Source organism: Aquarana catesbeiana, linkage group LG02, assembly GCF_042186555.1.
Source record: "Aquarana catesbeiana isolate 2022-GZ linkage group LG02, ASM4218655v1, whole genome shotgun sequence".
In the NCBI taxonomy this organism is placed as follows: Eukaryota; Metazoa; Chordata; class Amphibia; order Anura; family Ranidae; genus Aquarana; species Aquarana catesbeiana.
Window position 1 is genome coordinate 657,684,386 of NC_133325.1, and position 17,673 is coordinate 657,702,058.

The window sequence follows — 17,673 nt, forward strand, 5'->3', positions numbered from 1 at the left end:
AACATCACTTTTGCCAGCACACAGACGTATCCAATAATTCCAGTTTTGACAAGTTTAGGGGAAATCTGAAAGGGTCAGAAGTCAGTGAACAATCATATTTGTTAAGAAAAAAAAAGCCAAGAGTCTGCAAACAGGGACGGGTCACTTAAAGGGCCACTATACTCGGAACAACAAATAGTACATAATGCCTTTATTGGACAAAGCTTCTTATAAAACACTAACAATTGTGCATGTAGAAATACCAACACTTATAAATAAAGAATGGGTAATTGAGACTTTAACCACTTCCTGCCCGCAGTACGTCATATGACGTCATGGAATTTGAGTGGGGATATCTGAATGATGCCTGCAGCTACAGACATACTACAGATATCATCTTTTTCAGCCGATGATTCTGTGCACCGTAAGAACAATCATAGCGGCAGTTCAGCCGCTTGATCGTTCTTACAGGCGGCGGGAGGGGATGTCCTCCCGCTGCCCTCCGGTGCTTCTCCAGGCTTACCCGTATGATTGGCGAACTGGAGAACGAATCGGTGGCTGCCGAAAGTTTACCCTAGAGATTTCTGGTGACCAGATGGTCCTCAGTCATCTCTGTGACCCTCAGAGTCCCAGGCGTGATGTTATGACGCCACGTCTGGGCTGGCTGGAGTAAACAAAGGACGCGGCTGGAAAGACAGAGAGAGTTTATTTATTTATTTTTATCTCCGCCTTTCCAGCCTGGAGGAGAGATGTGAGGTCTTATTGACCCCACATCTCTCCATAAAGAGGACCTGTCACGCACTGCTTGCGCACAGAAGCGGACGCATACGTAAGTCGTGCCCACATATGTAAACGGTGTTCGAATCGCACATGTGAGGTATTGCCACGTGCGTTAGAGCAAAGGCAACAATTCTAGCCAAAGACCTCCTCTGTAACGCTAAACATGTAACCTGTAAAAATTTTTAAAGCGCCACCTATGGAGATTTTTAAGTACCGAAGTTTGGTGCCTTTCCACGAGTGTGGACAATTTTAAAGTGTGACATGTTAGGTATCTATTTACTCGGCGTAACATTATCTTTTACATTATACTAAAAAATTGGGCTAACTTTACTGTTTTTTTTTGGTTTTTTTTTTAATTCGTGAAATTGTTTTTTTTCCCCCTAAAAGAACATGTTTGAAAAATCGCTGCACAAATACAGTGTAACATAAAAAAATGCAACAACCGTCATTTTATTCCCTAGGGTCTCTACTAAAAAAACATATACATATAATGATTGGGGGTTCTGAGTAATTTTCTAGAAAAAAAATGATTTTTACATGTAGGAGCGAAGTACCAGAAATGGCCCGGATGGGAAGTGGTTAAATTAGGTATGTGCGGCAACAGAAAGGCAGTCAGTGTAAAAACACAGTATATTCCTTAGTAATGATTGCATAACATGTTAAAAAATGCATTCATGGGTTTGTATCCATATAAACAACATGTAACAAAACATGGTAGATAGAACAAGCAACAACAATAAATTGATACATTATATCATAAATATATGAAAACTGGCAACAATATGAAAGTAATACATTGTAGGATAAATATGTAGCAACCATCCTAGATGACATAGACCACCTCAGGGACAGAGTATAAAAATGTGTATATATATATATATATATATATATATATATATATATATATATATATATATATATATATATATATATATATATATAATTTTCATGTGACAACACTGAAGAAATTACACTTTGCTACAATGTAATGTAGTGAGTGTACAGCTTGTATAACAGTGTAAATTTGCTGTCCCCTCAAAATAACTCAACACACAGCCATTAATGTCTAAACCACTGGCAACAAAAGTGAGTACACCCCTAAGTGAAAATGTCCAAATTGGGCCCAACTAGCCATTTTTCCTCCTCGGTGTCATGTGACTCGTTAGTGTTACAAAGTCTCAGGTGTGAATAGGGAGTAGGTGTGTTAAATATGGTGTTATCGCTCTCACTCTCTCATACTGGTCACTGGAAGTTCAACATGGCACCTCATGGCAAAGAACTCTCTGAGAATCTAAAAAAAACAATTGTTGCTCTACATAAAGATGGCCTAGGCTATAAGAAGATTGCCAAGACCCTGAAATTGAGCTGCAGCATGGTAGCCAAGACCATACAGCGGGTTTAACAGGACAGGCTCCACTCAGAACAGGCCTCGCCATGGTCGACCAAGGAAGTTGAATGCACGTGCTCAGCGTCATATCCAGAGGTTGTCTTCGGGAAATAGACGTATGAGTGCTGCCAGCATTGCTGCAGAGGTTGAAGGGGTGGGGGTCAGCCTGTCAGTGCTCAGACCATACGCCGCACACTGCATCAAATTGGTCTGCATGGCTGTTGTCCCAGAAGGAAGCCTCTTCTAAAGATAATGCATAAGAAAACCCGCAAACAGTTTGCTGAAGACAAGCAGACTAAGGACATGAATTACTGGAACTATGTCCTGTGGTCTGATGAGACCAAGATAAACTTATTTGGTTCAGATGGTGTCAAGCGTGTGTGGCGACCAGGGCAGCTGATAGAAATCATGGGTCCCCGTACAGCCCACCTGACGGGGTCCCCATTCAGCCCCACCCCTGGTCCCGCCCCTGGTCCTTCCTTCAGCCCCACCCCTAGCCCCTCCCTTGAAACAAAGTGCAGGTTTGTCTTCAAGTGAAATTTATCACTGCAGACAGTGCCACCCATGCCACCAATGCCATAATACACTGCAGACAGTGCCACCCATGCTACCAATGCCATAATGTACTGCAGACAGCGCCACCCATGCCGCCAATGCCATAATGTGCTGCAGACAGTGCCACCCATGCCGCCAATGCCATAATGTGCTGCAGACAGTGCCACCCATGCTGCCAATACAATAATGTACTGCAGACAGCGCCACCCATGCCGCCAATGCCATAATGTGCTGCAGACAGTGCCACCCATGCCGCCAATGCCATAATGTGCTGCAGACAGTGCCACCCATGCCGCCAATGCCATAATGTACTGTAGACAGTTCCACCCATGCCATAATGTACTGCAGACAGTGCCACCCATGCTGCCAATGGCATAATGCCATTGGCAGCATGGGTGGCACTGTCTCTGCAGGCAGCACATGCGTTATGGCATGGGTGGCACTGTCTGCGGCATATTATGGCATGGGTGGCACTGGCTGCAGGCAGCACATGCGTTATGGGCCAGATACAGTGATATATTAGATCTTGAATCACCCCCCTAAGCAAGCACACACCTGTGTTAGCCGGGCCCCACGAGCCACTTCCTCTCTGATCCTGCTGCTGCTGCCTGGAGTGTCAGTGGTGGCGGCAACCAGGTGAGGAGTACAAAGACAAGTGTGTCTTGCCTACAGTCAAGCATGGTGGTGGGAGGAGTGTCATGGTCTGGGGCTGCATGAGTGCTGCCGGCATTGGGGAGCTACAGTTCATTGAGGGAACCATGAATGCCAACATGTACTGTGACATACTGAAGCAGAGCATGATCCCCTCTCTTCAGAGACTGGGCCGCAGGGCAGTATTCCAACATGATAACAACCCCAAATACACCTCCAAGACGACCACTGCCTTGCTAAAGAAGCTGAGGGTAAAGATGATGGACTGGCCAGGCGTGTCTCCAGACCTAAACCCTATTAAGCCTCTGTGGGGCTTCCTCAAACGGAAAGTGGAGGAGCGCAAGGTCTCTAACATCCACCAGCTCGGTGATGTCGTCATGGAGAAGTGGAAGAGGACTCCAGTGGCAACCTGTGAAGCTCTGGTGAACTCCATGCCCAAGAGGGTTAAGGCAGGGCTGGAAAATAGTGGTGGTCACACAAGTTTGACACTTTGGGCCCAATTTAGACATTTTCACTTAGGGGTGTACTCACTTTTGTTGCGTTGAGTTATTTTGAGGGGACAGCAAATTTACACTGTTATACAAGCTGTACACTCACTACTTTACATTGTAGCAAAGTGTAATTTCTTCAGTGTTGTCACATGAAAAGATATAATAAAATATTTACAAAAAATGTGAGGGGTGTACTCACTTTTGTGAGATACTATATATAACTGATTGAACCATCTAATAGGAATACGATGCATCAAATAATCTCTACGCGTTTCAACTATTTATTCCACTCTTCAGGAGAAAGTGCATCAGATATCTGTGAAAAAACACAAATGTAAAAAATAATAATGACCAAAAAATATTATTGCAAGGGTGCCTGACAAAAGAAGGAAAATAGTAACCAAAGGGAGGAAATGGCTCCTCCCCCTTGGCACTTACATAATCGCTGAATGTGAAATGGTGAAATTGCAACAAAAATGCCGCTTAAGGCGTCTGCCATGGACACTGAGGTACTGGGACCCAAGGAATGGAACAGGAGCATAACTCGATCCTCCACAGAAAAAGTGTCCAGAGATGATGTGCATGGGCTCCAATGCAATGATTAAAAATGATAAAATAGTATGTAAAACTGCACTTTACAAAGTTGTGAATGAGAGTGAATGCAACCCACAACCAAGGAAAGGCTAGAAATGCTGGAAGAGAGATTAGAAAGAGACTTAGCCACAGTGTAGAAATGAATAAGAACTGGGACAAATATACACATTAGTAAAGAACCCCAATGGTAGGGGAGGATGTGTGCTCACAGGACTAGAATGATCTCCAGTGATTACCTTGAACATGAAGCCATGATCTAGATGAGTATGTGTAGTGTGCATGACTCCAGAAAGATTGGCTGGAAGAAAATGAGTCTTATATGCTCCAAAGCCCAGCGCAGGGTCCCACCTAGTATCACGTTGGCCTAAGAAGTGGGAGAGGTCCCTGCCAGAATGGCTTCAGCCATAGACAGAGCCTGCAAACACCATCTCCCCATAGTAAGCCAATGTGGAAAATACTACGTCGGCATCAAAACACCTACCAACACTTCTAGAAACTGGAAATCTATCAGATTAATGTAACTTAGCAAAAGCAGTCATTCACTGTCCACCCTGAGCTGCCATAGTGTTAAAAAAGGCAACTAAGGCCCGGTTCACACTAATGCAGTGCGCAATTCGCAGCAAATTGTTTGCACACCACATAAAAACCACACCATTCATGTGAACCACTCCGGGTGTGTATGTTAACCACTTCAATACCGGGAACTTTTACCCCCTTCCTACCCAGGCCAAATTTCAGCTTTCAGCACTGTCGTACTTTGACAATTGTGCTGTCATGCAACACAGTACCCTTATAACATTTTTATCATTTTGTTCACACAAATAGAGCTTTCTTTTGGTGGTATTTAATCACCACTGGGTTTTTTATTTTTTACTAAATGCACACAAAAAAAAATTTTTTGAAAAAAAAAAAAGCTTCTTCTTTGCTTCTGTAAGAATCGATATAATTATTAATATTATATCTGTGTATTAATTTGTCTAGTCCCTATAATTAGTTGGCCTAATAAACTCTGAGCACATGCTATTGTTAATATCACAATAATACCAGGTTAGTTATGAAACCAAACACACGGTGCTGCTAGTAAAACAATATCTTATTTTTATTTCCCAAGGAGTTAGGAAACTATCATAAAAGTACTAAAAGGGTCTTACAATGTTACATAGCTTACAATCAGAACACACTATACTAACAGCACATCTATACAACATATAACAACAATGAAATATCAAAGATACTTATCACACATGGTTTCCTCTGCGGGTTCTGGATGATAAAGGGGTCTGGGCCTCATGGAATATAGGCCTAAGCCCTTGGTCAGAGCAAGGTCCCGAGATAGCAAAGGGGATGACCTTACAGCAGGCTTCCCAGCAGCCAAGAGAAGGAACAAAAGCCTGTATGTCCCTTACATTCAAACATACACGCCCACTCGTAGCCACGTATCATTTCAAATGTCTGCCCATTCTCCAGGAGGCATGCTTTATTGTCCCCCAGGGCCAGCGTCTCTATCAGCCCTGTCTCAAATCTCAATAGACATCTTTGCAGCAGTGGTCTCTTTGAAGCTTGTACTCGCACATGTCACAGCAGGTGGGCTTGAGCCAAGGCATTGTTCTTCTGATCATGAAGCTTTGATGTGTTTCATTGCTACCTGGCTGTGTCAAACAGGAAGTGAAATACCAGAAGTAAGATATTAAACCATGTTGCTATCCAACATATGCCGCTTTGCGCCTAAAGGGCGCATACCACCCTTCTTCAGACACGGCTCCTATTGAACAGTCCATAACTGTTTCCTCCCCAACATATGTTTCCAAGCCAGTACCTATAGAACAGTCTTTAACTGTCTTAACGTGTTGTGTTTTCAACATGTGCAGAAACAGCCCCTATGGAACAGTCCATAAATGTCCTAACGCATGTTGCGCCTCTCAACATAGGCCTCAGAACCAGCTCCTGTGGAACAGTCCATAACGGTCCCAACGTGCTGTGTTTCCCAACACGTGCCGCTTTGCTACTGGGTGACACACCAACATCATTCTTCCGTGACAGCTCCCATGTCACCATTCTGTATCTTCTTCTTTCTAACATCTTCATGAAGGGGTATAAAACAGACAAGGGGTGTCCATACACTCATCATTCACCAGCACACATCCAGAGCAGCATCTTAACCAGCTTTCAGATATAGAGTCTCGAGGAGGGCCTTTTGCCCATATTACTAGCTTAAAATATACCTTTATCACACTATACCATGACATAAATCAACCCATTACCATAATATATACATATATACCTATGACCCATCAGATTTCGGGCATGTCAGCGGTATTGCAGGGCTCTGACTTGGCAGCAAAGTCTCTAACTTGTACGCAGAGACCCTACCGTCACTTCGTTCCCCAGCTTGCATAGATAACTTTGCGACCCTACTATATAAATATCAAGTTTAACAACACATATAAATCTGTAACAATGACAAAACCCACACAATTCCATCCCTGTGCCTGGGTTTCAAAGACCATGCCCAGGGTATACCATGCACCTTTACCTATGGTTAGGTTCAAAGAACCATCTAGTTCCATGACTAACGTTACATCTGCATTCTTTAGGACAAGGAAACAAACTCGTCTATGTCCCAAATAATACCCAGGTGCTTCCTTTCCAGCAATGATCCTTCCATCCCGAATACAGAATGAAATATCTTCCCAACATTTTTTTTGTTCACCACCATGTATTGACCTGGCATACAAAGGACATCATGGTCATGCTTCTGACCAAGGGAAGTATCAACCTGCCTCCATCTTCCAGCTTCTTTGGTCATATGTGGGCAATTAGCCTCAAACGCACGAAGATAGAATCCCCAGTCAGTAAGCCCATTAATGCCACCAAATATACAGACCGAGTCTGCACTTCTGTACTTGAGATCATACAGCATAACACCTTTCACAATCCAAACTGGTATGGCCCATCCAGGCATTCGACCACCACTTTGGATCAGTGTAATCGACGTGTTTGGCAAAGTCTTACTGAGCGGTGATGCTAACTCATAAGGCCTCTGTCCCTCATATGGAGACTGTACAATCAGCTCAATGCTGGTTGACACTTCCACCTGCCACTTCGTGCACGCAAGAGCCAATGACAGATTCCCCTCCTATACCATCACTTTCTCTACCAACCTCTCAACATGGTTGACAAAATCTTGAGCCACTTTAACCTGGGTATATATGTGACTTTGTTGAATGTTATTAAGGATGCCACCAATCTCTGAGTAACAAAGCCCCGCTTATTCTCTGAAGCTATGGCTGCGAGTTTGTTCCTCAGGAGGCCGATGTCCACCCCATTAACAACACCCATCCCAGCTCCTATTCCCCCAATATAGTGCTGAATACATCCCTCCTCTTTCGGGTTACTCCTCAGAAACACGCGCCCTGCATGAACCTCCTTCTGTGTCCGCACATCTCTGGGAGCAAGTCACTGGTATACTGACCGCACTTGATTCAGTGTATATTCAGCACATATAGGGTAATGGAATTTTACCAACCATTGTGAGACATTGAAGTGCCATGTGGTGAAGGCATACTGTACCCTGGTAGCCAGCGTTTTGCTCCCTGTATCTAACGGAGCATGCTCCTGTGCGTATTCACTGGCCTTCCCTGTGCCGGGTTTCAACCTCTCAGTTGAGACATCAGCCAGACGTATCTCCCCATACAAGGAAATTTTCACGCCATTGATGTGTCACCTGGCCAACCTCTAGTCTGGCCAACCGACACCTTATTATGTATAAGCGCCAGTCTCCTGGGTACCTGCACCATATTACTTCCGTTACGTCAATACATGTCATACATTAAAAACCTTTTCTTCTTTCAATTCCTTCCTTCAACAAAAAAAAACATATTTTACATTTCAGGTTCTGACAGATTGGATGTGTATATTCCTTCCCCAACCTCCAACCCATCCCACATGTATTAATAGCACGTTTGTATTTATCAGGAGTGAATCCGGAAAAAATGTCTCACAAGTGTCGTTGATAGGCACAGTCCTTCAGATTCAGAATTAGGATTAAATTGTCCATAAGCAAAAACAAGTATTAAACTGAATCTTTTGTTTGTCCCTTCTCTCCTGATGTTTATCAGAACAAATTTGCAGTGTGATGCGGCACAGTCAAACTGCCAACCAGATGAACATCTGTCATCCCTGTTCCAGAGACCTCTCCAATCACGCTTCACCAGGACTCTGGAAGTGAAAAAAACAAGAGCAGAATCAAATTCTTATCCATAATATCTGCTCGCTTACTATGTTTACTGATAGTTCCTTCCTTGGAACCAGGAACTTAGTATTCCTGGTTTCTGCAACCCTGACCAACCTATCAAAACAACCATGACCTCTTTAGGCTGAACCCACTCTAAAATGGATCCCCCTGGTATGATCAAAAAAATTTTAAAAACCATGAACTTGAACGTTGCTTCCCAAAATTCAAAATTTTAAGCATTAAAAAGACAATGCATTATCTGTACTTTCAGACCTATGCACTAACCCCCCTTTCAGGTGGACAAAGCGTACACCTTGTAACTTTTTCCACCTGAATGAACATAAAACAAAGAGAGAAAAAAAACGAACTCTAGAAGCTAGAATGGCCTCCTACCCACAACTCTTGTCTTAACTCAACAAAATGTATACAGCTGCAGGACATATCCCATGACCATCTATTCAGCTGCTAATTGACGGAATGGCCAATTGCCCCCCTTTCAGGTGGACTAAACAATAATTTCTCCACCTGAACAAACAAAAATAAAATGGATGACTAAACAAATACCAAAAATATTAAAAAAATTAAAAAAACTTAACAAAAAAATTAAAATTCTGGCCATTATTACACAAAAACAACATGACAAGACAACCACCATAAGACAATGACAAACACTCAACTTTTAACTAAAGGCATCCATGGATTTTCCTCCTGAGAAGAGTAAGTGCTCATTTCCATCTGAAAGACAATTAGTTAATGGGAAAAACAAAAAAACAAAACATCTGTACCTCATCACAACATTTGTAACTTCACTTGTAACTCTTGAATCCATTAATGCCTGACTATTGTTTATCTTATTTTTTTCATTGTTTGCAAACAATTACTAATTAATGAGCTCATGGTACCATTTGATAATCGATTATGCCTTTACCATAACCTAACCCCTGTTTTGCTAAATGTGCCCACTGTTGTTCTCTCTTTGAAGAACCTGCAAACAAACACAGACATTAGTATCCAAACCAGTTTTATCTTCTTCCAAGGTCTCTGAAAAAGGAACACAAAGACAGTGATTACACACAATTATCATGACAATTGACTTTTTAAGTCCCCCAAGCCTTTTCCCATTAATTGCAATGTAGGGGAACATTTGCTATGTATAAGGTTTAGATGTGAGGGTCGTATATAAATAAAATATGGCAAGGAGCATCCATGCAGCTCACTAAGTGCTGCTAACATTGTTTTCCCCAGTGCTACATTTGAATAACCATGCAGCTACCTCCATTTTGACTCTACGTAACTGTTCCCCATATTGGCGATCTTCAGTCTGTAGTCTCCGCATTTGGGTCTTTAAAGGGAAACGGGTTTGATTACTATGGCCTCCATGCTTTGGGTTGCTACCCCTTCGGGCAGAATACACTTCATAATGCCTTGGGGTCGTTTTGGGGTACTGCGACCTTCTTTTGATATCATTATTCGCTGCGCACCAATACTTAGCGATGTGACCCCCCCTTTTACACAAAAAACATTTGAGGGCTGGTCCCTCTGTATCGGCCCTTTCTTGAGCATACGGCATTGGAAACTCACATTGCTGGACATTATTACTATGATTACTATGCTTGGAATATCCATACTTTACACTTTCATCATCTGAGGAGTCATCAGAAGTTTCAACTCCTGAATCACTTTCAAGCACAGTTATCACATTTTTATTTACATCTCCACCATTGATTTCTGTCATAGCAACATCACTTGCAGCAATAAGAGCGTCTGTTTTTTCTGCTTGCTCCACTTCTATTTTTGCTGAGCACTGCGCATGTGCAGAGGGTACCTTCACCATTGCACATTCAGCTTTTGCATGTTTGGATGATAACTCCGTTATGGCTGCCTGTGCACCCTGTAATTCTGGGGTTTCCTGCTCCATGCTAGCTATGTTAAGGGCTTTACAAAATCTATGTCCATGCCTATTCCATTTAGAACGTCTGAACTCTCTCTGCCTTCCTGTACCTCTGCTTATTATGGATACACCTGCCTTTGACCCATATTCCCTACCACTGGACTCTTGACAGAAGTCTTGCAGGATATTGACAAAATTTTGGTAGGATCTAGCATTCCTCAGAGCCATTCTAATGGGATAGCTTACATAACACTTATTGGCCATTGAGTATATGAAACTTGTATCATCCTCCAATAAGTCAGAACAGTTGAACACTTTCGTATACAATCCAAGATACTCACTGCAGAACAAAATTGGGTCATCTCCTCTCCTAAATCTCATTCGTTGTAAATCACTCATACCATTATCACGACTGTCCACAATACGCTGCAACTCTTTCTTCCGCACCTCTGCATCTGCTAAGTTATCATTAACCTGTGCAAATAACTGGCCTGCCAAAGGTCCTGGTAGCCATGCTCTCAGAAGAGAACATGCATCCTCATTAGTCAAATAAAATTTAAGGACTAGAGCCTCAAATTTATTGGACAGACTCACTGGTGATTCCAGGGCATTAAATTCACCCAGAATCTGGCACAAAGTAAGTCTCTCTTGGATTGTAATCATACTGTTATCCTGCTTCGAAGCTATGGGTGCAATAGCAGAATGTGTTTCATCACAGCCCTTCTCCTCATTGACTGTGCAGATATTGGCCAATTGGCATGTTCCTTTGTGCTCATTGAGCGATACTATACATTGCTCTTTAGTAAGAAGCTGGGAGTGTGCATTTGCTAACTTTCTTTCTAAAGACATAACCGACTCTTCCATCTCTGACAACTTTACTCGCAATGACTCTAAAAGTTTGCTCTTCATATCACAGTCCATGCTGCACCTCTGCAGCTGTTCTTGTAGCTCACTGTTTCTTTCTGACAAATTGCGTGCTGTAGTCCGCAATTCATCCATCTCACTACTGGAGGCTGTTGCAATCTTTAGAAGGTTTTCACTGATTTTCTCTATGTCCTCCCCGAGACGTCTCCTCTCTGCTTCCCACTTCCCCTCCATTTGCTCAGATATAAATTTAATTCTGAGCAACACTGCAATTTCATTTGCCAACCTTTCTTTTTTAACTTTCTTTTTTAGCTGCTTACCCAATCTGCTATTATGTTGTTGACACTGTGACAATAGAGGTCCATCTGCACATGAATGATAATTGGCAGAAGCGTACTTTTTAACATATGTATACACCAGTTCCATTTCACAACCATACAATCCACACAATACACAATTCTATTTGTACTAACGTTCCAACAGTGCACTGAGTAACACACCAAACTTAATTATCGTTATCTCTTACACTCACGAAAAAAAACTGAATCGCTCTTCTAGCCTTCAATATTCTTCATTCATTACCACTTTTACCTGATATCATTCAAAATCATTAAACTTTTGAATATCCATAGAAAAGACCCACCACACTTACTGTGGCATTATCGGCTGCCTTGTATATGAGCACTTCTGTCCTGTAGGTTCTATGTGGCTTTTAGGATTACCACATGCTTACTGGGGAATATCCATTGATATGCTAATTAGCCTACCCCCACTAAAGCTGGTCTAACCTGCTTTTACCAGAGTTGCTTACCATGCAAAGCTAAACAAACAAAAAAAAAAACTGCTACAAAGCCATTTAAACCTAACAGTGACTTGTAGTTCTACAGCCTACCAGACGCAAGGCACATTCTAAGACACAAGGCATACTGCCAATCAATGCCTTCCCGTTAGGTTGCAGGCCACATTGATCTTCTATTGGAAAAGCTATTTCACTCTCACGTGGGTAAAAAAAAAAAAAAAAAAATGTAAAAAATTAAAAATTTAAAATAACAATCTATATTTCTCCCACTTTTTTCTCAAAGATGTATGGTAATTCCTGTCAATCTCTAACCAAGGGTGATCAGCCCTTTTACTCGCCAGCACCTTTGGCTGGTTACAGACCTAAAGCATATTAATGATACAAACGTTTAACATATACTTTCAGAATTCGCAAGCCAGCGCCAATCTTGTGCAGGGACTCAAGACAAAAATACATTAGGTTTTTGTGGATCCTGTGTAAAAATAGAATTCACAGTCCGGGGTGCCAAATGTAAGAATCGATATAATTATTAATATTATATCTGTGTATTAATTTGTCTAGTCCCTATAATTAGTTGGCCTAATAAACTCTGAGCACATGCTATTGTTAATATCACAATAATACCAGGTTAGTTATGAAACCAAACACACGGTGCTGCTAGTAAAACAATATCTTATTTTTATTGGGAAATAAATGTAACTTGTTTTACTAGCAGCACCGTGTGTTTGGTTTCATAACTAACCTGGTATTATTGTGATATTAACAATAGCATGTGCTCAGAGTTTATTAGGCCAACTAATTATAGGGACTAGACAAATTAATACACAGATATAATATTAATAATTATATCGATTTCTACACTTCTATTGCAAATAAATAATTGTTCTTTATAATTTTAGGCCAGAATGTATTCTGCTACATTTCTTTGGTGAAAATAACCCAAATCAGTGTATATTATTCAGTAGGTAGGAAAGTTATTGGGGGAGATTTACTAAGGCCCCTTTCACACTGAGGCGCTTCTAAACTGCCAGTAAAACATTTGAGCGCTTTTGAAGAGCTTTTCAGGCGCTTTTGAAGAGCTTTCCATTCATTTCAATGGAGAGGGGCGTTTTTTCACCGCCCTGCCAGCCCACTGCCCCAGTGTGAAAGCATTCATTGATTTTAATGGAAATTGGTTTTTGTGAGCTTTTCAGGCGCTTCTTTTAGCGTGAAAGCACCTGAAAAGCGCCTCAGTTTGAAAGGGGTCTAAAACTGGGGAACTCAGAATCGGGTGCAGCTGTGCATGGCAGTCAAATCAGCTTCTAACTTCAGCTTGTTCAATTAAGCTTCAGACCCCTTTTACACTGAGGCGCTTTACAGGTGCTAAAAATAGCGCCTGTAAAGCGCCTCTTCTGTCACTCCAATGTGAAAGCCGGACGGCTTTCACACTGGAGCGGTGCGCTGGCAGGACGTCAAAACTTCTGCAAGCAGCTTCTTTGAGGTGCTTTAGGAGTGAGTGGTGTATACACCGCTCCTAAAGCGCCCCTGTCCATTGAAATCAATGGGCAGCGCCACCGAAGTGCTGATGCAGAGGCGCTTTTAACCCTTTTTCGGCTGCTAGTTGGGGTTTAAGGTGCCCTGCTAGCAGCCGTAAAACAACTCTAAAATAAAATAAAAATGGTGACACTTTACTGTCGACGCCCCCAACGCCCCAGTGTGAAAGGGCTCTTAACAATAAAAGCTGGAAGCTGATTGTTTTTTCTGCAGAGCTGCACCAGGTTTTGCACTCTCCAGTGTTAGTAAATCTCCGCCATAGAGTCCACAAAATATTATATATATATCTGAAAATTGATCAATCCTGATGTACTGAAGGCCTATCTCATTTCCCGAGGCCCAAACATGTCAGGACAGTACAGATATCCATTAAATTAACCCATTTTGGAAGGTAGACAGTCCAAGATATTTAGTAAGAGACATGGCGACTTTTTTGAAGTTGTCATTTTTTGTCATAAGTTTTTGGTGTGAACTAGAGCCATTGGAACACATGGAAGACACTGTGCATGCATTTTTAGTGCAGAAAAAAAGCACACAAAACTGCATCTGGTTTGAACTGGCTCTTAATCTTTAAGTAATTCGATCTCTGCACTGTACCGAAGACAGGTGAACTTTACTTAACCTCCCTGGCGGTATGATTATTTCAGATTTTTGGTGCTGAAAGCGGTACCATTATTTTGCATGGAAATTTGGCGTTTTATATTGTAGGCCTGTAATTCTTACGAATAACTCTCTTAAATCTGTCCAAACAAGAGTCTAGTAGACATCCCGGGTATGATAAAGTTTGAAAGACAAAATCATAAATTATAATATAATAAATAAGTATAAATAATAAAACATAATAATATAATAATAATACTTTTTATTCAATACATTTTAGTAAATAATATCAAAAACACTGACATTTTTTTTGTCCAAACAAGGGTGCAATATTAGTAGTCATATTACTTCAGTAAACGTCCCGGGTATGGAAAATTTTAAAACATGGTACAGCACAAAGTCCGACGTCACAGTCAGGACAATAGAACCTGGTTTCTTTTCTGATTTTCCTTCCAGTGTCATCACGCTTAGAACAGCAAACCTCACACATCCTTGTGGGTGCTGACTTCTTTTCCGTTGGTGGAATGTGGTCCAGTCAGGCGTCCTGGGTTCACGCCAAACGCCAGCAGCACGACGTCCAGATCTATTTACAGTCGTTGGTGTTTGGTGCTTGAGAAATATAAGTTCGGCAACTTTCCAAACAAAGTCCGCATGAACCACCCGCTTGTCACTTTTTTTTTTAATCAAAATGAAGGCATTCCACAGGCACTGTTCAAGAAGATGCCTGAAGATTTTTTTTGTAATTTTTTTTTTTTGTTGTTTTCTCATTGCTGGATAAAATGTCATGGCCTGGTCAGCTCTGTCAACACCTCCCATGGTGTTGTTGTAGTCCATCACGACTTGTGGTTCCATTACGTCTTTTCCACCTTTTGTGTGTACCATGACAGCGGAGGTGTTATGGATTGCACGCATTAGGCACACATCTTTTTTGTCGCGCCATCTCAGTGCCATCATTTTGCCTTTCTGCCAGCCAATATTTCTCCTGCCTTGAGCTTTTTGTTGCCTAACGGTCCCATATGAATCCGTCTTGTTCAGTAGAAGGAACTCATACAGTTCTGGAGAAGTGTAAAAATTGTCTGTGGTTACACAGTAGCCCTGATTCAGCAATGGCTCAATCAAAGTAAGAACGGAAGCGGTTGCCATTCCATAATTACTGAATCTTTAGTTGAATTTGGTTCCTTGCCCGGTGTAAAGGACCGAATGCCATATGTAACCAGTGCTGGATTCACAGAGCATGAATGATTTTATACCAAATCATGCTCACTCGATATACTGTATCCAGCTGAGTCTTCCTTTGTAGGCCGCAGGAGCGTTGGTCTACAAAAGATCTGGGGCTAGAGCCCATAGCAGCGAAGTAAAGAAAGTCATACGCTTAGGCGGGCATACACATATATATAATACACATGTGTGTATCTAGCTGTATATATATATAGAGATATATATATATATATCTATATATATATCTCTATATATATATAGATATATATATATAGAGATATATATATATAGATATATATATATCTATATATATATATATATATCTATATATATACAGATACATATATACAGATATATATATATACAGATATATATATATATGTTATGTATAAAATATTGTTACATATCCGAGTGTGGATCCCCACTTACATCAGAGCACCCCTCATTACATCAGGGTCCCCAGAGAGCCCCCCCTTACATCAGGGTCCCCAGAGAGCCCCCCTTACATCGGGGGGGCTGCGGTTCCCGACAATTACATTGCCCGATAGATTGGTACAGAAGTGGACGTCGGGACAATGATTAAATTGTCGGAACTGCTGAATATTGATAAGAACTTGTGCCTGATAACATTAACTAGTTATGTTTCTCCCCCTGCCACCAGCTGAGCAGATGGAGCCTGGAGCCAACCCCAGGTAAGAGACTCGGGGCTATGGGCCCCAGATTCAGGGCTATAGCCCCAGTAGCCACCCCCTAGCGACGCCACTGGTAGGCCATTAGACTTCCATCGATACTGATGTCTCTATCTGGTACATAGGTCTGCTGGAAATATTTCTGAATAATTTGATATACCTCCCATATCTTTTTGAGTTTTGGTGCTGGATGAGAAGTCTCGTCAAATTCTTCATTATTTTTAAAGTGCAAATACTTCATTATCAGAGAAAATTTGTACTCCGGCATGACCGTGCCAAAAAAAGGAGTGGCTAGTAATTTGTTGGTTGTCCAATACCACTTCTGCAGGGGTTTCCCCATCACCCTCTGAAGATATATTAGGCCCTGAAACTTCCAGATGTCCTCTTTGGTCACTGGTTCCCACTTTCTGCTCCTTGCAAACCTCTGATGCGTAGCAGCTTGTTGTTCCATAACAATTTTTTCTATAACCTCATCGGTCAAAAAGAGTTGGAGGTATGCCAAAGGGTTGTCATCTTCAACCTCCACTTTGATACCGGGTGCTCCAGTAAACGGGAATTTTGGGGGCGCTGCGTGCTCTGTACCGTAGTCAATCGAGCACCAAGTCCACACAGCACTGGGCACAGTCGCAGGATCATCGCTGAAATCGCTTTCCGTGCCTTTTGATGAACTTCCCCACAATCGCTATTACTCAATTCTGCAAGTGATTCTGTATCGCTGTCGCTGTTTTCCAGCAGGTCATATGCCGCTTTTAAAGTAGAGGCATGCTTTTTTGATGCCATGGTCATTCTGCGGTTTCCAGACAGAAAGTACAGTAAAACTGCAGGCAAGGGTACTGGAGAAAGCACTGGGGGGCAAACTAAGGTCAATTTTATTTTATTTAGTAATGTAATCCAATAGGATTGCAATGTATCAATGTGTTTGTGCCTTATACTATTTGAATTTGTCGCCGGTTCCACCCACCTGCGCGACGCTCGCAGGGAACGGAAGCCACGGCACAGGGAAGGCAGGGAATACCGCCAGGGGGGTTAAAGCAAAATTTCAGAACAGATAAGGGAAATCAAGTTTAGATTGTACAGAGTGATATTCCAGTCCACTGCTGATATCTTTAAAATTCCATAAAGAACACAGTCATTTAGGCCCGGTTCACACTGGATGTGGTGCTGGAAACACAGGTGATTTGGAGACAGGAATTGCACTGCATTCCTGTTCAAATCACATGTGATTCTGCAGCAGTGCGATTTGAGTCATTAATTCTGTATGGCTCAAATCGCACCGCATCTGCACCAAAATTGTGCAGGACCCCTTTTTTTTGCTCAGACCTATGCGATCTGATTCTGCAAATCGCACTGTGTTTTGCGAGTTGGGATTGTCTTTAACCACTTCAGCCCTGGAAAGTTTACCCATCTT

General features: G+C 41.9%; 2 protein-coding genes across 2 annotated transcripts in view; one reads left to right on the forward strand and one right to left on the reverse strand.

Moving 5' to 3' along the window:
- The window catches only part of MLXIPL (MLX interacting protein like), a 257,673-nt gene that overhangs the window by 22,969 nt on the left and 217,031 nt on the right, over positions 1-17,673 (forward strand). The gene's annotated exons all lie outside the window — the stretch shown is intronic.
- On the reverse strand, positions 4,121-11,936 carry LOC141129867 (posterior protein-like). Its single transcript, XM_073617915.1, has 2 exons — positions 10,497-11,936; positions 4,121-4,159 (listed from the first exon to the last, which is right to left on the reverse strand). The coding sequence occupies exons 1-2, from the start codon at positions 11,850-11,852 to the stop codon at positions 4,121-4,123; spliced, it is 1,395 nt and encodes a 464-aa protein (XP_073474016.1). The 5' UTR covers positions 11,853-11,936.